The sequence below is a fragment of the Lepisosteus platostomus genome, chromosome 26 (genome assembly GCF_059453375.1).
Source record: "Lepisosteus platostomus isolate fLepPlt1 chromosome 26, fLepPlt1.hap1, whole genome shotgun sequence".
Classification (NCBI taxonomy): Eukaryota; Metazoa; Chordata; class Actinopteri; order Semionotiformes; family Lepisosteidae; genus Lepisosteus; species Lepisosteus platostomus.
This window is the reverse complement of record NC_142636.1, coordinates 5385264-5411058: the sequence shown is the minus strand read 5'-3', so window position 1 is coordinate 5411058 and position 25795 is coordinate 5385264. Positions and strand designations below refer to the sequence as shown.

Here is a 25795-nt window from a genome sequence, read left to right as displayed (position 1 = left end):
GCCCTGTACACGCCTCATGTCCCATGGCTAAGTGTTACCCTGGTTATTTTTTCCAATAATAAAATAAACTAGACCACAGGAATAAATTGTTTATTTTTTATTAACACAGTGAAATGTAGTGGGCTTATTGTTCAATTATCATAAATGAATTTAACTTGACTAAAATAAGTAAAACAATGACTTAAAATAAAGACTTTTTACTCATCAAATGTGCACACAAAACCTTTATAAATATTACATACTGTATACATTTTGGCACATATATAGCAATATCAAAAAAACAGCTAAAACAACATTAAAGGCTTGTCTTAACCACAACCCATAATTCTAATAAAATAAATAAAATGTTCAATAAGATGTTTAACAAGCAGATTGCAGACGACTACAACCAAAAGGAAACAAGTCTGAATAATTTGGCTCTTTAGCTTCTGAGCCTCTTGTTTACTAATCATCGAGGGCAGATTCTTGTTTATGAATAGGAGCAGCTGTGCGTGTGTTGAAGACAATATGTTCCTCTTCTCATGCAAAATGTGCGCTGCTGTACTGAATAGACGGTCGCTGTCCACACTCGTACAAGGAGCGCCAAGGCAGACCTGAGCTGCTTCTGCCAAGGCAGGGAAACGGCTTGGATTGCTCTTCCAGAAAGCCATTGGCTCTGCGCTTCTTGGGATGAGTTGCTGACTGAGGTGGAGATTAATCTCTGATGCTGTTGAGTCATTCCTGTCCCGACCATCGGTTTTATCTTCATTCAGAATCTCCTCATGCGTCGCCTACAGAGATCCTGCCCGTAGTTCTTTCGGCTGTCTTGCTATGCCTACTGTAAGGCTCCAGTGTTTTAAGTGTTGCCGTTATTGATGGCTGAGCGAGAGTCGGTTTGCGTGTCGCTGCAGCTCTTGCACTTGCTAATTGTTCACACTCTGCGGATTCTTTTTGGTGTTGAGTTCTCAAATCTCTGATGAGGTTCATGGTGTTGAACGTTTTAGCTGGTGATCCCCCACGAGTGACTTCTTTTGCACATGTATTGCAAACTGCAAATTTTTCGTCTTTTGTAGAAGTGTGGAAAAACTGCCAGACCAGCGAGGACATGTTGCTACTGTATGTTCAGGTAATGTCGGAAATGTAGTCATCGCAAAATTGGTTTTTGAGATTGGTCAGTTTAGAGAACACCAATCGAGTCATTTGGAGTGAAAATTGGCTGATATCTATCGGCGGCCGATCGATTGGAGTATCCCTATCCACGGCTAATGTCCTCTCAGTGCAGCTGTACAGAGCAGCCTCCTGAGCTCAGTGCTCACTGTCCTCTTCTCCGGTGTCACAGGCCTTCCTGTACCAGTGTGTCGGTGCGGCTGCCCAGCACCTCTCTCATCAGGAGACTGTGAAACAAGCGCTTCAGGACAGTGTGAAAGAAGCAGGGTTTGAGAATCCTGTGGAGAGAGAGGTGAGGTGATCTGTTCCCACTCCTCACACAGACTCAGGGCTTCTACTGCTGTTGACGACAGCCATGAAAACTGTAATATCAGCGTATCCTTTCTGTATGACTTAATGGACAGACGGGGAGCATCTGGAGCAGTAAACTGGAGCACCTGGAGGAAACCCAGGGAAAACACGCAAACTCCATACAGCAATCAACCCAGGATTTGAGCTAAAACTAGTTTTACTGGTCATTTGACCACCAGAGAGGAAGGAAATTTAAAGATCACAGTTAAGGTTTTATGTTTAAATTTGTTATTAAGAACAGAAGAGCTCATAGTGTGAGCCTCACAACTGCTTTCTGCAGACTTGACTAACCTGCTGGTACATTCTGTAAGGTGTGTGCAGCCAGGATTTATTTCAGTGAGTTTGTCACTCCTTGCAGGGCCTGCCTGGGCTGTCAGTGAGTGAGCTGCTGTGTGTCCCCCTGCAGGAGCCCAGTGTCAGACTGAGCCTGTGCCGCAGTGTGGGCATGATGGCACAGGCAGTGCGCAGCGCCAGTCCCTCCGGAGCTCCCAGCTTCCCTGCCAAGGCCGAGCTCCTGGCGACAATGATGGTCAGTGTGTCTGACGCAGCCGCCTGTCTGCTGTTTTCCCACACGGATGCTGTGACAGTCCTTACTGTCAGTAGAAATCAGGGGGGAGAGAGGTGCCCTCGCTCTCTTCCTCGCTGCAGCTGCACACAGTCTCTGGACTCTCAGCTGTGCCTCTAGATGAGCACAGGCCCTGTCCTGGTGTCTTTTGATGGAGGGAAGTGGGGTTTACATTTCTCTCCCACCTCTTCACAGGCGTTTGTTAAAAAGCAGCCCAGTGATGCCCTGAGCCGAGCTGTCTGTCTGCAGGCCCTGCGCGCCTGTTCCACACTGAGCTACTGTTTCCTGATGAAACTGCCTTCACTGCTTCCATTTCTTCACAATTACATTTTTAAGTGTGTTTGAGGCAGATGGGCATTATGTTTGATGCAATAAGATAGATAGATTAGACTTTATTGATCCTGAATGGAAATTGATGTGTTACAGCAGACCAAGAGAAGCAAAACAAAAACAGACATTAGGTGGACGAGAAATTAGTTATAAATAAATATAAAATAAATAAATAAAAATAAATACATAGGTGTGTGCAAAATATGATTATAGTCACTGTAAAAACAATAAAATATGTGCAAAATGTGCATAGGTATATACAGATTGAGTGTCAAAAAAGTACAATGGAGCAACATGCTGTCCATAGACGAGCAAATGAAGGGCTAACAGTCCTAGCCTAGGGCAGCGTTATACACCCTGACAGCCGCTGAGAGGAAAGACGTGCGGAAATGTTCCCTTGAACACCGTAGCTGGAACAGTCTGTTGCTAAAAGTGCTCTGCTGCCCAGTAACAGTCCCATGAAGCGGATGAGAGGCGTTGTTCATGGCTGTGAGCTTGGTCAGCATTCTCCTCTCAGCCACCAGCTCCAGGGAGTCAAGGCTCAGCCCCAACACAGAGCCAGCCTTCTTGATGAGTTTATTGAGCCTATTTGCATCTCTTGTCATGATGCTGCTACCCCACCATACAACAGCGTAGAAGATGGCCGCTGCCACCACTGATTCATAAAAAACGTGTAACAGTGTTCCACACACACCAAAGGAGTCAGCTCTGGCCTTTCTTGTACAGGGCGTCAGTGTTACCAGACCACTCCAGCTTATTATCCAGGTGTACCCCTAAGTACTTATAGGACTGCACCCCTTCTATGGCCTCACCCTGGATGGAAACAGGGTTCAGCAGAGACTTATTCCTTCGAAAGTCCAGGACCATTTCTTTGTTCTTGCTGGTGTTTAGCTGGAGATGGTTAAGATGACACCGCTCCACAACGCTGGTAATCAAGCTCCTATATTCCTCCTCCCTCCCCTCTCTAATACACCCCACAATTGCAGAGTCATCTGAAAACTTCTACAGATGACATGCCTCAGAGTTGTACCTGAAGTCAGAGGTGTAAAAGGTGAACAGGAATGGAGCAAGGACAGTCCCTTGTGGAGCCCCAGTACTGCTAACAATCTGTTCGGACACACAGCTCTGTAGCCGTACATACTGTGGCCTGCAGGTCAGATAGTCTATAATCCAGGACACCAGGGGAGTGTCCACCTGCGCCGCCCTTAGCTTGTCTCTCAGTAAAGGTGGATGGATGGTGTTAAAGGCACTGGAGAAGTCAGAGAACATAACTCTCACAAAGCTCCCCGTCTTCTCCACTTCAATAAGTGCCATTTCCTAACATCAATATGTGGTGCATCAACTGCAGTACTCCTAAGTCTAAAACAATACATTCAAAATATATGTTGTGATGTATTTTCAGACCTTGAAAATGGCTTCTATAGGACTGGCCTGTGGTCATGCTTTTTCTAAAAGAGTTATAGTGACAGGTTGTATAGTTCCATCTGTTTACATCATGCTGAGTCTTGAGGAAGAGCTGCTAACAGTTTCCTTTTGTTCCTTGTCCCACTGTAGCTGCAGCCCAGAGCTCCCTGCAGTGCAGAGCACCTGACTCGTGTGCTTGTGGAGGATGTGCTGCCACTGCCTCTGCAGGATCCCAGAGGCCCTGAGCTCCAGGTAGGACTGCTAGACTCAGCCGCTGGTGTTGGGTACAGGCGGCAGACGGTGTCTTAAGAATAGCTGCTCTTGCATTGTGGAACCTGTGAAAATTCACAATGGCTGTACATCCTTTTGCAGAGCACAATCCCTGACACGTGTGCTGTATCCTTTTCTTAAAAATGACTGATTTCCAAGGTTTGGAAAAGGAGACATTAATTTGGACAACATATGGAAATCTTAGTATCAGAATAATACTGACCCAGTGAAGTTCACTGCACACAAATGTATTGGTGTTAAACAAAAATACACTGGAGCTGATCTCCTCCGTGTTTCCAAAATCATCTTCCTGAAAAACACCGGGTTGTTACTCATGTTGGTCTGAGACAGCAGTTGGCTGGGTGTCAGAAAGTGGCTCAGCCAGTCAAGCTGAAATCTACCTGTGTCAAGATATCAGAAGGAGGCAGAGTTCATTTCCAATTTGTGATTTCAGTTACATTGCGGTTCATATGTATGTAATATTTAAATGATTGATTAAAGATTTGCCATTTGTGCCTGATCACACACACGTGAACACAGTCAACTGGTCCCTGCAGCTCACCTTCAGCAACAGAGTGTGATGAGACTGTCAGCAGCGGAGAGCTCTCATGATGGTGTAATATTTCCATCCAGTCCTCAGTGTTGTCTGTTGGGTTGAGCTAATATGGACGTGATTTGGACTCATGAACAATAAGTCTTCACAACAGACTTGTCTTGCAGAGCAGAGCTTCAATGTTGATAAGCAGGCAAGCATAAAAACAGAATTACAGAACCAAACTAAGCTTGACAGTGACACATTGATGACACAAAGGGTGCAAACGATATTTATAGTTACAGTCAAACCTCAATCCTGCTGGGCAAGCTGATCAGAATTCTCCAGATAAGGTTTATAAAAATGTTGGAATAAATAATACTACCTAACAGAAAAATGTTACCAGATATTTTTTTTTGCTAGAAATAATTTGAGTAATCTAGTTTCTGGGAAAATATATTTAGCCACAGCTAAAAATATGAGTAAATTAGAAAAATGTAAACAATGTAAAATACAGACTAGCTATTGCTGTATTCTAGCTTTAGTCATCAGTTCAATATATCTGAGGAACAAAAGCAGCACAAACACTACTTTCTGTGGCACAAATTACATTGTTAATACAGCTCATCATACTGGAACTCAGCGTTAAAAGAAACTCACAGTCTATTCACAGGTAGGGCTGTGATTCCTTGTGACTGGAGCGGTTTTTTACTGTGTAGGCTACTTGGAGTGCTTGCAATAAGGAAAGTGGTGTCTGAAGTGTGTGAATCGTTACTTTCAGTAACTGGCACCTCCTCAAACAGAAATGACTTAGACAAAAGCTGTCCTATATTCAATTTCAATTCAATTTAATTTATTTTTATATAGCGCCTTTCACAACAAGGTTGCCCCAAGGCACTTAACAAAGCTGTGTGACAACACATGACGTTACTGCAGGGTGCAAATGATATCTTGGCATCAGGGGGAGCTCACCCCTGGTTTGGGGGGGGGCGCATCACGTGTGAAAGGCCAGTCAGCTAGCGCATACAAAGTGAGCACTGGATTATATAGTTATAGTTTAACAGGAGTTACTCTTACCTTACAATAGAAGTGTCCACAGAGGTCTGGGCTCAGCTGTCTGTGGTGTCCGTCCTGTTGCCCATGAAGTGGACGAGCGGTGGCCTGCTTTACTCCAAGATGATACAAGAGGCAGGGATCAAATCTCTCCAAAGGAGGTCCATTCAGATCAACAAAAAGAAGTGAGAGGCTTCGTTTTCTCTTAGTGTCACTCAGGGCAGAGAACCCCCGCTCGCAGTCGGCTGAGGTGGTGAGGCACGTCCGGCCTGCTGTGGAGTTTTCCCAGCGTCTGTCCTGATGCTTTGCCTTGTAATTTCCAGTCGCGGAATTCCTCCACTGCCTCTCTGATGGGTGCGCCCAGTGCTTTAGCAAGCGCACCAACTTCCCTGTAAAGAATTAAGACATCATGATCCTGTGGCCAGAAGCCCTTATCCAGCGGTTTCAGCATCTGGACTAATTCAGAATCAGAGTCGCTTTGTAAGGCTACTGATCACAGACTGATAGAACTGGAACCGGTTTATCTTTCCTGTACCCTCTGAGATGTCAACATCTTTAAACACGCCCAGTGACGAGCGCTGCTCGGCCTTCACTGCGGATTGACCGCCAGTGTCTTTCCTGGCTGTCAAGATATCGAAGGTCTGTACTAACAGTTCAAGGCGATGTGCCAGAAAGCGTATGGACTACACTTTAGGAAAGTCACGCTTTAGTATAGCAGTCAGTCCAGAGGATTTGCCAGTGAGCACTGCAGCCCCGTCAGTGGCTATGCTGATGAGATATTTCTTCAAGAACTCATCATCCAAACCCACGTTCGTAAGGCTCCCTCTCAGGCAACTGTAGATTGATTCCGTGTCTGTGCCATCCGTCAGCTCTGTGATGTCTAAAAATACATTGTCCACATCCCCTTTCCCACTCTCATCGCATCTCATGTATACGATGAGGTGAGCACGCCCGTGCACTGTGCTTTCATCAATAGTGAGGCTATTTTGTGACTTAAGTTCTTTTATACTCGACACAAGCTTGTTCTGCATTTGCTTTGCAATATGACATATTTCAGCACAGGAATGGTCTGACTTATGTACAGGGCCTACTTTGGCACCATTAAGCTCGGGTTACATTATTGAAGGAGTGAAGTTTTTATAAGTTAATCTTTCCTTGGACACCATATGGGCAGATCTGAATGAAACTGCGGTTTCTTGAATTAAATTTGCTTTAATTTCAAGTACCTTGTTTGGGAGAATTTCTTTTTGCTTCGTCTCTTCAATATCAACGGCCCTTTTATGTGATAAGCTACAGTATCACCGTGTTTATATATTTTTTTTCCGCAGCTGGTTCTGCAAAGGCCTACTTACATCTCCATGAATCCACTCCTCAGATAAATGCATGCCAAGTGCTTTTTCTGACAGCAGGAGACTCTTTGCATCTCTGCATGCTGTGCATCCCAAGTTTCTTTTCTTAACAAAAAGCCACAGGTTGCGTTTTTTTTACTCTGTCCACTGCTGACTGGTCCAGTTAGCCGGGAGATTGGTGGCGACTGGGGTCACAGAGGGATCAGCCTCTTCCTCTGGGGAGCTGGCGCTGTTGGTGGACGTATTCGGAGGGGCAGGCCAGGCAGGCAAGTCAGCATCTAAACTGTCTGACGAGCAACCGCTAGCAGCAACAGTCAGATCGCGCAGTTTGGGTTTTTTTGTGAACCCAAGATTAGCCAGTCAAGTTCCCTGTTTTCTCTTGGGCATTATCGACGTTTTTCAGTTTTCATCGTTTTAGCTTGTCCATTTGTCACGTGTAAAGGAACGTTGCCTACTTTTGTAACAGCACCACCATGACTTGATCGGTATTGTATTAAATTACTTAGCTATTTCTATGGCAGCAACACGCTCAGAACAGAAATGCAAATGTAGTCTATGCCGGAAAAAAGTGACCCATACTGTATAAATAGGACATTTTTTTAATTGACAGTTTCCATATTTTAGAGACCCCCAAAATTTCGCAAATGGTCTCTTCAGGGAAGCTCGTGCCTTATTCAGGTAAGCTAAGCTCCCCCTAGCTCCCCCGTAATTCGTGTTACAGTACAGAAAGAGAAGAGGCCAAAACACAACAGAGGAGAGGAACCCAAAACTCCTCAGTAAGGAGAAGAAAAACCTCTGGGGGTCCAAGGTCAACTGGCTGCCCAACCCCTCTGGGCATGCTAACATTATACAATTAAAAAAAAGTACTAAGTGTGGAGTATTAAACCTTCCATCGTGTCCTTCTGTGTGACAGTACTCCATGCAGATCCATGTAGACCAGCAAATTCTCCTTAAACGATAGCTATATTCGCGATGTCCCCCTTGGATAGTCTGGTCAGAACAGATGTATCTACCTGGTGGGCCAACACAGAGACACACAATGGCATGTACAGCAGCACCAGCAGCCATAGCTCCAGCGGGCTATGATGTAAGGTGTGAGTAGGCTGGGCTGAAGTCATAGGTTTTCAGTCGGGATTTAAGTCCTGAGATTGACTCGGCATCCCGTACGTAGGCTGGCAGACTGTTCCATAAACTAGGGGCCCTGTAGCTGAAGGCTTTACCGCCAGCTGTTATTTTATTAATATGTGGATTAATCATTAACATTAATCAGCTCCATTAATCACACAGGCACCTGACCTCTGAGAGCCTTATAAGTAAAGTAAAATAATTTTGAAGTCTGCCCTGTACCTGACAGGAAGCCAATGGAGAGAGCTAAGTATAGGTGTTGTCGTACTTTCTGCTCCAAGTACCAATTCTAGCTGCCTCGTTTTGAATTCGCTATAAGGTGTTGAAAGTGCGATAGGTGCTCCCTGATAGCAGGGCATTATAGTAATGTAATCTGCTGTATACAAAAGCATGTATTAGTTTCTCTGTGTCTTGAGTGTAGAGAAAATGCCTTAGTTTTGCAATGTTTCTTAACTGTAGGAAGCACGCCTTCGATACTGTATTAGTCTTGTGTCTAAAATGATGCCTAGATTATGTGCCGAATCTTTGAGGCAAACTTTTAAACCCTCAGAGTTGAGTGCTGAGGTTATAGCAGTCGTATCTGCACTGTTGCCTCCAAACAGCAGAAGCTCAGTTTTATCAGAGTTGAGTGACAAAGGTTTTCACATATCCAAGTCTTTAATTCATTGATGCAATTAGCTACAGTGGCAATCGAGGAGATGGCTGATTATCACTCTCTACACCAGTTTGGAATAATTTTAGCCTCTTCTTCCTTACTTACTTTGAATTAGGGAGCTGCGCTGGACAGTTTTGCATTAACACTCCTGCAGTGACTGTGCCCTCATCTTTGATAAATTAACTTGTTTTGGAAGTTGTTGTATCAGAAGCAACGTTCGGCATAATAAATTAAGAAAATCCTGTTGAAAATCGGGTGCTTAACTATTAGGAACAAGTAAAGGTTTATTCCAGGCTGAAAAGAGAAGAAAAGAAACACGTTTTGGCTGTGAAGCCTTCTACAGGTGTCAATGAGCTATTAGTCTAGTAACAACGGCTCACCTAATCCAAACGTGGATTTGTGACAGATCAGTGAAATATTGTAAGAAGGTGGAGATGAGCGGTTTGCTCTGTTTCCATTGGTGTCTGTGGGGACTTGGTCGAGGCATGACTGCGCACAGTATCTAAAGAGGGGGTGGGGCCATGGGGAGGTCAGTCCTGCTGGGATTCACTTTCGGGATTTATATTGTACTCAAGCCAGAGGGCTAAATCTCTCCGTGTGTAATTGACTTGATACATTTCAGTCATGTTCTTACTGTTATTTTAATAATTGAATTATCAGCTGAAAGGATCATCTGTCAGATGGGCCGATTTGTGGAACACTGAGTAGAATAAAAAATGTATAGTTTCAAAAATGTAAATGCAACGTTTCATCTAGTTGTCAGTGTGCCTTTATGTGAGATTTAAATGACCTGTTACAGATGTAGACATCCAGAATCCGCAGTAAAACCCCGTAACGTGGGACTGGGGCTGCAGGTTGCCACGGCACGTGATTCGCTGGGCAGAGATGATCGACAGGTGGCACTTGTGGTGCATTAGATGTTAGTGAAACGATTGCTTCATTCAATCTCTCTGCTGTGCATGTTTAAATCCTCTTAATCTGGAATATTAATATGGAATTTTACAACTAAAGGGAAATTTTGGTAGCTGAGTATAAAAATGACAGGAACATAACGTCTCTGAACGTCATATCATCATAAACGATATTAATTTAAGAATATAAATATATTATACATACTGTATATGGCTGGTAATGGTTGCTTAAATACAAAGTACACAACAGTATTCCACTTTCTTCATAAACATTTTATGCATCAATGTCTTAAATACGGTCACTTATGGTGGATATTCTGGAAAAGTTTTGACGTGCTCGTTCTGGCTATATTAAGTTTATATACTTTGTAAAAGCTATAATGTTTTAACCTTTTCTATGCATGCTTGCTGTTATTATTACAGTAAAAAATGTGTACCTTTTAGAATCAGTTTAATAGGGAATGTAATATGGAATCGCTTAACTAAAGAAATTAATAACGATATTAATTTAAAGATCTAAATATGATATATAAATCAGGTAGTATTACCGTAGTCCACTTTTTAAAAAATAAAACAACACATATTATGGACACTATATTAACATTTTAAATTATTTTTTTGTATATCACAGTGTATTCAGTGTTAAATGATATTAATAATAAAATAAAAACATGAATGAGCAAATGTGAATACTGTCAACAGTGGGAGTACAAACCTGTTCAACTGGTTTAATTAAGTTCAATTCAAAATACTTTATTCATCCCAGTAGGGCAGTTTAACACAAGACTTTACAACAAGCCTTAAAACGAAATCATATACATACCTTGTAGTTATAATCGGGAATAACAATAGTGGTATTAAAAAGGCCACTGAAACTATAATAATATATCTGATCATTATTAACAATATTAATTTATTAATAATAAATGATCATTTCAAATGTGTTGTATTTTTTTTAAGTTTTCAGAGTTTTTTCCGGTTTTCATTACCTCTGCTTTCTAATTAAAATGCCTGTTTATAAGACAAGTTTCTGATGTCAGTAACACAGAACCTTCAAAACACAGGCATTTTAAAGATCGCGATTTTCACAACTTTTATTTAAACAATATCTAGTACCAGGTTGCTTTTTTAGAAACCTTAGTGTGAATTAAGTGGATCCCAGGTGTAAACGAGTTCATAACGTGAGAATGCATTGTGCTACATTTTTATGCATCAGTCTAAGTGTTCTTAAGTGTCTTAAAAACATAAAAAATGTAACATCACACTGTATGGCACAATGGGCAACAGATTCTTTTAACGTTTTAAAGAAAATCCAAAATAAGAAACAAGAACATGTCCCTTCCTAAATCAGACATTGCATGACTTTAAAAGCTATAAAAACGATAGTTAAAACAACTTTTTATGTGCGATAAACAGGTGATTTTTCTTCCTCATGATTAGCTTAGAATCTTAAGTGTTTTTGTACTTTTTAATTAAACTTTTAAAACACTTTAATTTTGTAAACATAACAATGTGTTTTCTACAGAAAGAATCACATTGTCCTCTCTTCTTGTGGTGTGAAGCAGGTCAGCAGGTCTGTAAGTAACAGCTTGATGAATGAACCGGGAGACCCGGAAAGCAGGGCTGTTTCGTGCCAACCAGCGCATTACCACCTTGCAGTGGGGGAGGGAAGCGGGCTGTACTTCCACTCTCCATCAGTACACCTTCCCGATAGTCACTGACGCAGCTTTAGCCAAGTCATTCCTGGTTTTAGAGAAGAATGTGATTTTTGTGTATACGTTTCGTGTTGCATTGGCAGTCTTATTTTAATTTACAGCGCTCACAAAGATTCTAAGCTGATCACGAGGAAGAAAAATCAGCTGCTTTTCATGCATAAGTGGTGTTTAACTATCTAAAAATGTTTTATAGCTTTTAAAGCCATGCAATAAAGTTAGGCAGGGGCATGTCATTGTTTCTTATTTTTAATTTTCTTTAAAAAAATATAAAAATCACCTCCCCACTTTCACCTTGCTGTTAATATAGTGAGGATGTAGCATGTTTGGGGACTTGTTTTGTGGAGCTGATATTTTTTCCTTGGTTCACGCGTGCTGCTCTTGGGCTTGTTTTAGTTTGTGGTGGTCCTTTGTATTACAGATATTACGGTACTGCAGTCTGTAATACTGACATACAGAAGACATGATGGATGGATTAATACCCTCATTTATTTATTTCCTTTTTGAATTGTATAATGTTAGCATGCCCAAAGGGGTTGGGCAGCCAGTTGACCTTGGACCCCCAGAGGTTTTTCTTTTCCTAACTAAGGAGTTTTGGGTTCCTCTCCTCTGTTGTCTTCCGGTCTTCTGTTCTGTATTTACAACATGCATGGTTACTTGCATTGTTAAGCACCTTGGGGCAACCTTGTTGTGAAAGGCACTATATAAAATAAATTGAATTGAATTGAATATTATGGGTGATTGTGGAGTCCATTGTGGCTTTCAGTTTAGAGGATGATACTCTGCGCCCGACTTTGGAGCAGTTTGAGAAGTGTCGCAAAGCAGATGTTTTATCGATAGTGGGTTTTAGTCTCTCGGTTTACTGCGGACGTATCAGACTTTAAACTGAGGAAGAGATACAGCCCCACACCCCAGACAGGCAAAGGTAATAAAGGTGATAAAAATCCATTCAAAGGGGTGCAGTGTGTTAACTCAAACTCTGCTAACAGAACCGCTTATAAGAGCCCGGTGACTTTCTGCTCAATTACATGAGATCTGCAGTAGTCAGACGGATTTTAAATTATTTAAGCAACTTTAGCTTTTGGTCAACGTCAGCTACTCTGCGCAGTTCACTGCGCCCTTTTCTCTCATGCAAGCTTGTTTTTTCACTCTTTCGAAAAATTGGACGGTACGCCTCAGGGACTCATTCATTCATTATTCTTTATTGCCACACAACAGTAGTTGGTGGAATTGGCTTTCGGTACAGCAAAGAACACAGATGAGACATACAAACAACATATACAGTACAAATTCAAATAGGACAGAAGACAAACATTGTCACATATGTAAACAACTTTCCATGTAACAGCATCATTATACAACTAAATGTCAGAGTTCAACGTGAATTCACAGTTCGTCTGGCAGTGGGATAGAAGCTGAGGTTGAAACGGGCAGTCCTTGAGAGGAAGGATTTGAAATGTTTTCCAGAGGGGAGAAGCTGAAAGAGATTTTGAGCTGGATGAGAGGGGACTGAAACAGTGGTGGGCAGTATAACCCGTATAGTCGGTATACCGGTAGAAACATGTGTCCGATATGGATTTGGCTAAACCGTTTATACCGGTAGAGAATGGATTTTGATGTTTACACAGATTGCGCCACCAGCACCGTCATAGTTTACAATTCTGCCATATTTTAGCTCCAATTCTCTAATTCTGAAAATGTTCATCTTGCTGATATTTGGAAATCGGATAGGTTCAGAATGATTGATCTTCGGTGGTTCAGGCGTCCGGTTTATGACGCGTCTGAGGTCATGGCGGCCAATATAAACACGCGGGCGTCCTCTTCCCTTTCCCTGAAAACAAACACCAGTTCGCCGGGCCGGTCTGCGAACACTAACAAACGGAAAACGCGGAGAAATGCAGAAAGGCAGCGCTAGCGAGCCGGCCACAAGATACGGAATTGTTGAGAAGGAGGGCGCTTCATCGGTCGTTTGGAAATGGCGCGGATTTAAAAAGTCGGACCGTGAGCAGAAACCGGTTTTCTGCCAATTCTGTCGGGCGGCGATTTTAGCCAGAGGCGGTAGTTGAAGCGCCCTCTTCCATCCGCTCAAGACGGAACAGGGGTGCGAGTCCAGCAGCTCTCGTGTCGGGGTGAAAAGACATTGCTGCCCGAGTCATTCACCACGCGGGCTTCCATGTGGACACGAAGCAGCCGTTTGAATACTGGAGGGGTTATTACTTTAATGCCTGAAGAGTTTTTATCTTATTTTTTTACTTTATTTTGTTTTAATAAGTATTACATATTGACTTATTTAATTCATGTTCATAAGTTTATTGTATTGTTTCAGTTCTGCAAAATAAAAATGTGCTTAAACTGTTCGACATGCACTTCAGTTCAGTGTGAAATTTCAAAAATACTAAAGGAACAACACGGTAGCTAACCAACAGTTAATAATAACCTAATAGCTAACTCCAGGCAATAAAAAAGTTGTACTCCTTTTAAAGCATGTTCTATTGAAATTATGAGAAAACAATCTATATCGTGATATATATCTATTGAAATTATGAGAAAATATATATCTTAATATATATTGTTACCGTGCACAGTTAAAATCTTGCTGGGCAAATGATTTTTTTAAGTTTTAAAAAAAGAAATTGAAAATATGATACAGTGAAGTGTCCCTGCTTGGGACATTGCATGAAATGACTTTAAACGCTATAAAAAACAGGTTTAGATCATTAAGAAACGGGTTATCAGCTTATAATGTTTGTTTAAACGTACATTGTACGTTTTTTACTTTATAATTAAATCTTTAAAATACTTTAATTTCATAAATGGAGTTTATAACGAAAGTTCGGGAGGGGTGACAACAACCCCGCTTAATCGTACTCAGCTGTCAATAATAAGCAATCGCCCCCGTCATCCTTCCTCCACCAAACGCTATAAATCCCAGCATGATTTCCTCCTCTCCCTCGTATGCGACTCTCGCACCCCAGCTCCACCCCTGCAGCTGCCCCTTGGGCACCCTGCGTCCTGTGGCCAGGAGGACGGCCCTCAGCCCAGCGGGTTAAGGCAATATCCGCTCCATAATAGTTCATCACGCTTTGATCTCGGGTGTTGTCGCTCCCAGTGAAACACAACACGCGTTTCGTGCAGGAACAATCTCCTTCTCTTCTCTTCCTGTGGTGTGAAACAGATCAGCGAAATGTTCCTTTTCCCATCGGCCCGGGCAGCTTCTTTCACAGCTCCAGCAGCAAAGAGGCATCGCAGAGCCGTGGCAAAACTGAGCAAATTGCCATATGAACCTTACAAGGAGATGCTCTCCTTCCTGCCACAGTCAGTTCTTTTCTAGCTCTAAGGATGTCATAGGAGGAGTCCCCCTGGGCTCTGTTATTGGTCCCCGTGTTAATGATCAGTAATATATCCTCGTTCAGGGCCCGGAGGTGGTACAGGTGCTGGTGGGCACTGCGTGTTGTGCCAGGGTGCAGCCACACCTGTTCTGCTGGCATCAGTGTTTCCAGGCCTCACAACATAGAGTCTCTGAGTATATGCACTTTCTTTGGACCTGATGGGAAAAAAGGCATTATCACAGGCATTGCACGGCTACATCATAAGATAAATCTTAACAGGATATAAACTGTACTTGAATAACATACATATCCAACAAATAACAATGAACAACAGTGTAAAAATTATAACTCACAAGTAACTATAGAAAATGTTGGAAACCAGCTATCACAAGGCAAGGAGGTTATTTACATCAGCCATTATATATAGAGCAGTAATTTCGTATTGCTGGCTCCAGGGATCAACTTTTCACCAGCCTCCCTGGCGCATCAGCATCAGCTACAAGATGTTTTCCTTTTCGTCTTCCTCAAAATTATCTGCATCTGACACACAGTGTAACATTAGCAACTGCCCGGAACTTAAGACATCTAAGCAACAACCCTCACCTCATTATCCATGTGATCATCTAACAATGAATAATCAATTAAAGCCTAAAACGTGATCACCCTCCTCTACACAATCCACAACAAACAAGTCTCCTGTTCTATTTACACGGACTGCCCTGCCTGGCCACCAGCATTCACTCCCATCTTCACTGCTCACAAATGTGCTCCATTTTCTTGCCTACAAAGTCCTCTGCACTAACAGGAAGCAATTCTAAATAACTATTCATATAATCTTTCCACAAAGCAAACCACCACATTTTTCTAAATCCATCATATTTATTTAAAAACATACTCCTGGCCATCTAGGCTCATTTCAACGACTGTGCCCTTGTACCACACCTTCCTATCTTTCTCTTCAAAAGCATGTCTAACTCTCTTTCCTAACAAGTGTTCTGGTTTAATTAACATAAGAATTCTTAATCTTTCCATACAAACCGTTTTTCTACCTCCTTTAAAAACTCTACCTTTTCTTCAACAATATGTTCTGACGGTGCCAAACATTAATCTTTGTCTTCTCTAGATGTACCTGGGATTTCCTCTGGCCTGCTGAAAACACTTTTTTAGTTATCAATCAGCTGTTCTAGACTAAGCCTTTTCCCCTCCTTTGAAAAATTGAAAACTCCATTTTCATGTTTCATTCCTCTAACAAATATCCTAAACCTCAACTGTGCTGTAACTGCAGGAAGCTTCTTGTTCTCATCTAAATGCCTCAGCTGCTCATCTATTTCTTCCTCGCTGTTCCAAAGTCCCCCATACTTTCCTGTCTCTACCGCTACTTCCTTTGTCCTTATATCTCGTTTCTTTTTCTATCTTTTTTTCCTTCTTCTCTCTAAGTGTCTGCAACCTGGCATCTCTTATCCTATCCATCCTCTCCCAAAACACAGCCCTCTGCTCTTTAACTGATACTCTAGCTTGAGATAAAACTTCTGCCTTCTTTTCAGAATCCAGTTTTTCAAGCCACTGCCAAGACCTGTTCTCCTTAAACATGATCAAACCCTCAACAGCTATTTCAGTTGCTCTGGCCATAACTTTAAGTAAATTATCAAAGATTCCCAAGTCCCTCTCATAGTTTACATGTGTCTTGGGGCTGATACAAACATTTTATACATCTCCTCTGAAACCTTATCATACAGTACCTGCCATATTCCAAATGATCTGCTACCATCCTACAACACACCTTTACAAAACTAGGAAGGATCAATTCCTCTGCCTGCCTAGTCATGTCCTATAATTCAGGGCTCCTCTGTTCTGTGAGCTTCTGCAGAACAGGTCCAGAATGTGCCTCAGTATTGGTAAACAAGCGTACTCTGACTAACGTACTGCTATCAGCCTGCCATTTCTTCAGTTTACACACTAGCTCCCTGTATCTCGCATTCATTTCTAAAACGTGCTCCAAGAGCTCTCCACAACTGCTCTGTCACAACCTTACAAACAATTCCCAGTGCTCTGCATCCTGCAACTGAGCTACACTCAAATCCTCAAACACTGCTTCTATTAATTTGTTTTCATTACATATAATATCATGCATGAATTCCAGCAATTCAGCTTGCAAAAAATAAACTCCAGCTGCATTGTGGAACATTGCATTAATTAATTTTCCTTTAAAGGGACATGATCAGATTTTCCCTGGCTCAACAACAAAGACTGTACAGATTTGCCACTTTTCTCAAACCCTCTTTCATGGATGGCTTTGCACACTGATCTAATAAATCTAACTGTACCACTCTCTCCAACCGTTCTATGCATCCAGTCTAAACTAACACTGCCCACATTTTTACCACCAACAACCATTCCTTCCCAGTGAGAAAGTGTAACATTTGCCTGATGTGCCAAGGCATCAATTAAATGCAATTCACAGAACAACTCATTGATAATTCTGATCCTAGCCATATAAAGATATTTACAAAAACTTTTCCCTGGCAATTAGTCGACCTGAATACCAACCAATTTATCCAAAACTATTCTGACTATCTTATAAGCCTTTCGTGCACGAATGCCCATGTTTGCTACTAAATCCATATAAGCCTCTCTTACAGCATCACTATACTTTCCTTTTTCACACGTGCTAATATTGTGACTCACTCTCCTGTCTGTCTCTGTTTTCAAGCATTCATATTCTCCCTGCCAGAACTGCACCTGCTCATCCAGGTCCCTCTCCCCATGTGCTAAATCTGCTTCAGAATCACATTTCCTTTTGTAATACGCAACCTTCTGTGATTCCTTTTTTGGTACTGTATATCTAATCTTTTGCAACTGTTCCTGCAATTCATCGGTACTCTTCTCTAGTTGTGCCTTTTCCTTCTCTAACTCACTTTTCTGCAGTTCATTCAGAATGACTGCCTGCTCACATTCCACAACATTTTGCTCAAGTGTCCGAAGTTTACTATCCCTGCGTCTAAGCCTTTTATTCACATTCCTAACACTTCCATGTCCTAACTTTTCATTTGCCTTGTGTAATTTTGAGAGAGCAACATAAATGTCAATTTATATTTGATAAAGAAATAGAAATTAGGCAGGTCTAAATAGAATAAGAATAATAAAAAAGATAAATAAAAAAGAAAGATAAACAGAAAGAACAGAGAACCATTTAACTAAAAGCTAAATTAAAAAGATGTTTTCAAATGTTTTTTAAAACAATGTACCGAGCTTGACTACCAGATAAAAAGCGGTAGTGAGTTTCATAATTTAGAAACATAAAAACAAAAAGCAGCCTCTCCTCTTTTTCTGTATTTCACATGTGGTATCTGCAGAAGGCCAGTATTTGCAGATTTCAGGTCACATATAGGAACATATAAAGACAGAAATTCAGTAAGGTACATAGGTGCTAGGCCGTTTGGAGCTTTAAAAGCAAGTAAAAGAACTTTAAAATCTATCCTAGAAAATACAGGTGACCAGCGAGGATCTTTCAAAACAGGAGTGATATGTGTTCTCTTTCTTGTTTTTGTCAGGATCCGTGCTGCTGCATTTTGAACAAGTTGTAAGGGATGTATTGTTTTCTTGGGAAGCCCACTAAACAGAGCATTACAATAATCGATTCTACTGGTAACAAATGCATGGACAGATTTAACACATGAATTTATCCTGCAAGAGTTCTTTCTGAATTTTAGTACCCAATATCAATATTTCAGTCTTGTCTTGATTAACTGTAGAAAAGTTTGGGACATCTACTGAGAAATATCTAACACACAGCCGATTAGTCCGTTGAAGGAGTTTTGATCTTCAGATGGAACAGAGATATACAGTTTTATATAATCGGCATAGCTATTAAATTGATCCGACGGTTCCTAATTACATTACCTAAAGGTAACATATATAATGAAAAGAGCAGAGGTCCTAAAATGGAACCCTGCGGAACTCCACAAGAAATGTCAAAATGTTTTGATGATTGATTTCCCAAAGCAACAAAAAACTGTCTATTCATCAAATAAGATTTAAGCCATTCTAAAACCACCCCTGAAAGACCTACCCAGTTTTCAAGTGGGTTGATCAGAATCTTGTGATCAACTATCGAAAGCTGTACTGGGATCAAGTAAAACCAAATTATGTTTAACCGCACTCAGTCTCAGGTCATTCAGACGTGGACCAATGCCATCTCTGTACTATGGTTAGAACGAAAACCTGACTGAAATTTCTCCCCCAAAAAATGTTAGAGACCAGATATTCTTTTAATTGAATGAAAACAACTTTCTCCAAAATTTTATTAAAAATTGAAAATTTGAAATAGGTCTAAAATTGCTAACAACAGGATCCATATTAGTCTTTTTTAGTAGAGGCTTCACCAAGGCAGTCTTGGCCAGCTGACACAGAGCAATATACAATAGTAAAAACATGATCTTGCACACAATCAAAAACCTTCTTAAAAAGAGTTGTAGGAACAGGGTCTAGATCACATGTGGAAGATGTCTGTAACAGTTTTAAGTGTCTTAAAAATAATAACAGAGAAAGATGTCATAACAGATGTAGGTGACTGGTCAGGACAATCGCAGAGACTCATCGTGGTTGTCTGAGCTATATTAAAAAATATAAAATAACATCCGCCACTGCGCTCAGTGTGTTAGAGAGCAGCTGCAGACACACAGGGGAGGCAATCAGGTCCACAGCAGAATGAGCAAACACACCCACACACCACACTAGGCAGCTGAAATAACTGCACAGCTATGAGAACTGACAACAATTCTCTCACACTACAGCATGACAGGACCACCTCAACAAGAGAAGAGAGATTATTCTCTTGAATCCACAGCAACCCAGGAGAGGAAGCACAAGACAGCTGTCACTGCATTTGAATGACATGCCGTTACCTAACAGAGGAAGAAGATCACTTTCCCTGTCTGTGCCCCCTCCCTCTCACTGTGTGTGTTAACAATCCACTTTCTCACTACATACCACAATCAGCCCATCCTGCCACTGCTGGAAATTCTGAAACACAACACACGAAAAACTCAGCACTTAGAAAGGGGCTGCAGCAGCTTAGAGCTTATTGAGGGAGAACAGCTGTAACTGAGCATAAGAAAACACTGATGAGTGACATTAAAGACATCCTGGTGTTGATATATGTAAATCTCCCATCTGATATGCTGTATCCTGTACAGTTCTGGACAATGGGATGAAGATCTGCTCAGGTAATGCTGCCATTGGGACAAAACCTGTGCTCTTCAGAAGATATGACACTGATTCTAATGCAATTAATCCTCTAAATGCACCTAAAACTCCCAGAGAGAAATCATATAATTCTGCTACAGACTTCTACACTGATCGTGGTGTACTCTCGGGAGCAGCTGAGTGCTCTCTCAGACATATCTCTTTGCAGATCTGTCCTGTTGTGCTGTGGGGTACCTGAGAGAGCCTGGCCAGAGGTGGGATGAGCGGCTCCCAGACACTGGGCAGCTGGGGGTGGGTCACTGGGCCCAGGGACTGCAGGATGCTCAGGCACTCAGTCCCATCTCTGTGCGGCTGGGATGCTCCAAGCTGGCAAGCAGATGTCAGCACAGAACTTCAGCTCGGGCCTGCACATCACTGCTGGGTATCAGTGTGCATGGCTCTCTAGCTGCTGTCTACACTGAATACTGAATCACTGGCTTCACTGATGCACTTTTTCCCCCAGTTCACACTGGATCAAGAAAGGAATCACCCCCACTGGCCCAGTCTTCCCACTCTGGCTGGTTGTGGGTGGAGAAGCTGTGCACTACTGTTCAAGTCTTACGTTAGGGGGCCTTGTGTGCTCTGCTAGCTGAGGCCTCTCTTACCAGAAGTCTCACCATGCAGATGTCCGATGAGGCCAGGAAATCTGAAACACACTCCTTGACACAGTCTGAAAAGAAACACAACCCTGTGAGTGCAGCCCTGGTCCAAGCAGCTTGACCAGACGCAGCAGATGCAAGAGGACGAAGAAGTGACTAGGAATCGGGGTTCGTCTCATGGCTAAGGAGGACTACAGTCTCACACCCTATCAACTCTGATTAATAATTCTCTGCTGTTCCTAAATAACGTTCCTAAATAAAATAGACACTCCTGTTAGGAAGGATGAGTTTCCGATTCGGGAAAAAACAGTGAAAGCCTGGTTAGAAATGAAAATGGCTCAGTACCTTCACCCACAAGTTTAGCAAGGATGGTCAGGCTGCCTAGTAGGTTCTGCTCCTCCAGATTGTCCATCTGGGACATGGAGAATTCCAGCACCCTCCCTGGAAACTCCCCAGCTACAAAGTAGCAACAAAGCAGAAGGAAATCATGGCACTCAGGACAGCACACACTCTCCCCATCCACCTGCACCTAGAACCTACAGCTGAATAATACAAGTGAATTGTATTGGTCGGCACAACTGTCTCCAAATGAAGAGCAATATTTAACAGTCTTCACAAGCCTGCCTGTTCACAATATAACAGGGCCCCTTATCACCAGCATGGCGCTGCGCAAACCTGGAAATGCCATCTCTTTTGTGATGTCAATTGGAGCTATAACACGTTACTGTATACATTTTATATTCATTGGGGTTTGAAATGTACCCATCAATGTAGATTCCTTCTAACCCTAAAATATAAAAAGTTCCCCTTTAAAGACTGGTGCCTTCATTCTTAGTGAAGTGGTTCATCTTGGACATCTTGAGCACAGAAGAGTAGAGCCACTGACTGAAGCTGCTCTACCACAGGGACACAACTGAGCTCCCTGGCTTGTGACTGTTGGATGTGGCATCTAGTGATCCAAGTCACACTGGTGTTGAAAAGGTTTCCACCTTTAATGAACTGTGAATTTCTTTCATGGAGACAGTGCCCTCACGTCAAGTTGTTTTTGTTCCTCCCTGCAACACATGAAGGAATCATCTTTCTGTGTCTGACTCATAAAAACAAAGCACCTAAGACGCAGAACGTCTGCACTAAGGATGCGCTCCTCTCCTCCTCTGGTTACTCAGGACATTTGAAAGAAGCACAAACCTGAGAGAGACAAAATATTTCCAAAGCACATTTACTATATAACCCAGCCACATCTTCTGCACGTGCTGACAAACTGGGTACTATTAATATAGAAGTGCTTTCAGTTGGGACAGTAACTGGACATGGCAATATCTAATACTGTGGGCACTTCCTCAAAACAGACATTAATAATTTACTGGCTACTGTAACGTCTGTCTGTGCAGGTGAGCGGGCTGCTGTCCCCATTACCTGGGCGTGGACCATGGTCAGCAGCTGCTCCAGCTGGGATTCCAGCACTGGTCTGGCCTTCGGCACTGCTGCCCCCACAAGCACACTCAGACTCTGAAAGAAGAGCACGTTGGAGTCAATCTGGAGAGGCACTGCTGCTTCATCAAGAGGCCTCACTCTCTCAGTGTATGCAATAACACGTTAGCATTAGGATTTTGGTAGTTTGATCACACACAAAAATCTGACAGAGCAGGATAACGCCTCCCCTGGACTCTACTCCTGGCAGATACACCTTGTTCACACCCTTCCAAAATCACATGGGGCACCACAGACCATAATCCTCTTCTGCACTGGGCCTCACCAGCACATCACTGGAGCTTGTGGACAAAGGGACACTGGGAAAGTGCTACTAGTGATTGTTTGGATCTACAATTTAAGGAATCAAAATCCATTTTCTAAAAGAAACGAACCTTGCATTCCACAACCTGTACACCTAAAGCCCCATCGTCGGTCACAGCCCTACCTTGTTGATTCTGGAGTAGCTGATGTCCAGCTCAGCTGCATACAGTGGTTGGAAGGCCTGTAAAACTGCTGGCAGCTCACTCTGAAACTTCTCCTCAGGGAGCAGGCAGCACATAGCTGCCAGGGCCAAGACAATGGCCTCTTGTCACCTTCAGACAGAGCAAAACTCAAACACCATCATCCTCAAGGAAAGGATTCAGTCACAGCAAACCAAACCTGTCTAAAACCACAGACAGTTAAAACAGCTTTGAGCAATGAATAAAACCTGCTTCATAAGGCACCCTATTCAACTTTGCTTACTGTGATCTGAACCCTGGACCCTGATACCCTTCCCAAATAACTGCATGGACACATCTTTTCTTGGCATTCAAGTCCATTCTTTCCTCCAGAACATCTGAGAAATCAAGATGATTAATAAGATGTCAAATAACCTACACTGGATTAATCCCATACCTTTGACTCATAAGACGGCAGCCATCTGTGCACTATATCAAAACTAGTGATGACATGGCTTGAACAGTCCTGAACAAACTGCCTGGGACCCTGGAATTTCGCCCATCTCTCATACAGGCCTTCTAATGCTGACAACACAAGAGAGGAACAGCCTGCAACACTCCTCAGCTACATCAAAACAGTCCTGTAGTTCAGTGGGAAGCGGTCTGAACAGGCCTTGTCAGTGGATTGCCAGTGGAACCAAGCATTGATAACAACTGTCCCCCTAAATGAGACAGCTTGCGCACTTACCAAAAGACATCATTGCCTTCATTTTATCAGTCACAGCAAGGGGAAGAACAGGCACCAGCAGGTCCAGAAGTCTCACTATATCCCTTGCTATGTCACGACCTTCAAAGAAAACACATTTCACACTGCATAGGGGCCAAGGCTCATGATGACACTGGAGACTCAGCAGCGGCATGAGTAACAAACACTGAGCCTTCATAATAAGCTCATGTATCAGGGCTTGAATGGGCAGATACGAGCAGTATCATGAAGTTTGAAATACAGCACAGTAAAAAAATCCGGAATGTATCTGTGCAGATCACACCCCATTAGCAGCACAGAACTTACTGCAGTTGCGGGAGATATCTCCTACAGCATTCAGCAGCGTGTGGTGAGGGAGCACTCCGGGCTTGAAGAAGGACAGCACCATATCCATGGTACTCACGTAGTGGTCTCTCACCACACAAACAACAATGTTGCTGGCTGGCTGTTGCCAGTCAGGCAGCCATTTCTGAAACAACAGTAAAAAGAGATCAGAGGGTCTTGGGAGTCGATAGTATTGGAGTTGAAGCTGCAGCTTGGATCAAGCCAGTGAGCACACAAGTTAACACACAACGATTTGCTTCCATTAGATGCATCAATGTGTGCCGCAGGCAAGGAAACAGACCACAGCACTACAGCAAGACAACAGTTCGATAGGCAGGAATTAAAGGGGTTTACATACCGGTGACATCGTCATCTCATTCAAGGCCATCGAGACGGTGCTCTTGGCCAAGGACTCATCCAGATGCTGCGCAGATGTTTTGCGCAGCAGCTTCTCCACTGCCTGGAGGACAGCAGAGCGATGGGCAGTTGTCACCTAGAGCAGGGAAGAACCAAAGCCAGGGGTAAGACTGCTGCTCTCATCACAGCACCAAGAGTCTCTGTTCAAAGGCTTCTCCTTCAGGGCCAGTCAGCCTGGCGAATGTGCACTGAGGGTGAAACAGCAGAACCACCCCAGCTCACCACACAAGGGAGTGGAAACGCACACAGAGAAACCCCAGGCTTCCACTCAAGCACATCTGTAAAGATGACAACACGTTAGGGCTTATCTTCTGACTTCTAGTTGTAAGAAACAGCAGAGACAGTACCTTGGAGCACACTGGGCTCCTGATTAGAGTGCGTTTGCAACGACTATGTCAGGAGGTGTGTAGGGAGCTCCTTCATGTTACCTGGGGGCTCTCGAGGAATCCCAGGATGACTGGCAGTGTCCCCTTGGTGTTCCTCTGCAGGAGGGAGAGCAGCTCTTCTATCAGGAGCTTCCCAGATTCCTCATCAGAGCTGCTCATTCCCTCCAGAACAGCCAGGACCTCATCTACAGCAGACACACAGACAGGGGAAACACTGGTGTCGCCGCAGCACAGACTTCTAGGGAGAAAACTCTTAAACTGACCTGTTGTCTGAGGGACCTATAACCCTACTGACACGTGTCTGAGAATTAGAAAGATGAAAATGATTTTTGATCCACAGCCCGTAAAGGCTGGGACTCTTTCACCCCGGACAGTTTTCCAGTAGAGAGGAATACAGATCTGCTCTAAGGGCAGGAGGCTTCAGAGTGCAGGGTTTTGTTTTTGTGTCATTTTCAGATCAGTGGTCCTGAATAACAGCTGCAGCCACTGGGACTTCTTAACCCTGAAGAGTCCACAAAGAGAGCTGCTCTCTTGGTCACATCAGTCCTGTTAGCAGCTGCTCCTCCACAAACAGAGGATCTCAGTGTTGAAGAAGAATCAGGGCAGCAGCTCTGCTCCCAGGTGGAGAACCTCCTTCTGCTGCTCTAAGGGGATTAGAGCCTCTAATTCAGCTTCTCTCACACCCAGTCAAAATGGCTTGGACAGATCTTCATAAATATACATTTGTTTTTCCTAAATTTACAATTAAATGTAAATGAAAGAATAATTGCAGTACATCACACAGCTCATTTCATAACCACTGTGAATAAGTCATTTTCAACACTTTCAATAGTTTCATACCTTACATGGATGTTAGTCTTCTTAAAAATACTTTCATACTAAATTATTTTATTTTATATCTTATTATTTTATTTTATATCTTTTACTTATTTTTGCTCAAATCATCATTCAGTTGAAAAGATGAAGAGACTGCTGTTGCTTTCCCTGCCTTGAGCTGAGGAGACCTGCAGGGTGACAGCGAAGAGCCCCTCAGGTCAGTCAGAGCTGAGCCCAGGGATGGAGTCCCAGTGGAAAGTGAAGCCAGGAGTCAGTGTGTGGGGGGACTGGCTTCAGGGGACACTGGTCTAGATCCAGCTGTGTCATACCTGGCCCTGGGCACTGGCAGCCTGTGCGCTGCACACAGGAGGAGAACCACTTCAACCTGCTGGGCTCACAGCTGCACTCCTTCGGGCTCATCTTGGACCTGTCAGTCAGCCAGTAGAACAGCACAGTGAAGCAGGGAGTTGGGCGGCGCTTCTCACACACTGGGAGTCAAGGTACTGCTGACAGGCCAGTGCAGACCCACTAGACACCACAGAACTCTCTCTAACCAGCTGGTCCTACTGGAATACAACCTGACAGGCTGAAGGGCAGA

The 25795-nt window shown here is 43.0% G+C and overlaps 2 protein-coding genes across 6 annotated transcripts in view; one reads left to right on the top strand and one right to left on the bottom strand.

Moving 5' to 3' along the window:
• Positions 1 to 25170, bottom strand: part of LOC148639781 (uncharacterized) — a 41606-nt gene extending 16436 nt beyond the window's left edge. Inside the window, exons 1-5 of the mRNA XM_088621598.1 lie at positions 25164 to 25170; positions 24424 to 24644; positions 23937 to 24071; positions 23561 to 23723; positions 23237 to 23335 (exon numbers count right to left, since the gene is read on the bottom strand). Coding sequence (XP_088477724.1) covers positions 23237 to 23335; positions 23561 to 23723; positions 23937 to 24071; positions 24424 to 24644; positions 25164 to 25170 — 625 coding nt within the window. The remainder of the gene's footprint in view (positions 1 to 23236; positions 23336 to 23560; positions 23724 to 23936; positions 24072 to 24423; positions 24645 to 25163) is intronic.
• LOC148639782 (uncharacterized) lies at positions 587 to 10591 on the top strand. Of its 5 annotated transcripts, XM_088621488.1 has the most exons (5): positions 587 to 1105; positions 1319 to 1438; positions 1856 to 2026; positions 3947 to 4048; positions 5686 to 10591. In XM_088621488.1, exons 1-5 carry the CDS (start codon positions 956 to 958, stop codon positions 5740 to 5742), a joined length of 600 nt encoding a protein of 199 aa, XP_088477614.1. In that variant the 5' UTR covers positions 587 to 955; the 3' UTR covers positions 5743 to 10591. The 5 variants fall into 5 exon arrangements, with proteins under 5 accessions (XP_088477614.1, XP_088477616.1, XP_088477613.1 ...); XM_088621490.1 differs by lacking the exon at positions 5686 to 10591 and having other exon boundaries at positions 1904 to 2026; positions 3947 to 4593; XM_088621487.1 differs by lacking the exon at positions 5686 to 10591 and having other exon boundaries at positions 3947 to 4593.
• Positions 25171 to 25795: the final 625 nt, after the last annotated feature.

Excerpts from the sequence above, each read along its gene's own strand:
- LOC148639782 (XM_088621488.1), top strand. The coding sequence starts at position 956 with ATGAGGTTCATGGTGTTGAACGTTTTAGCTGGTGATCCCCCACGAGTG. Across the intron at positions 1,439-1,855 it reads AGAATCCTGTGGAGAGAGAG|GGCCTGCCTGGGCTGTCAGT; the intron begins GTGAGGTGATCT and ends CACTCCTTGCAG. Across the intron at positions 2,027-3,946 it reads AGCTCCTGGCGACAATGATG|CTGCAGCCCAGAGCTCCCTG; the intron begins GTCAGTGTGTCT and ends GTCCCACTGTAG.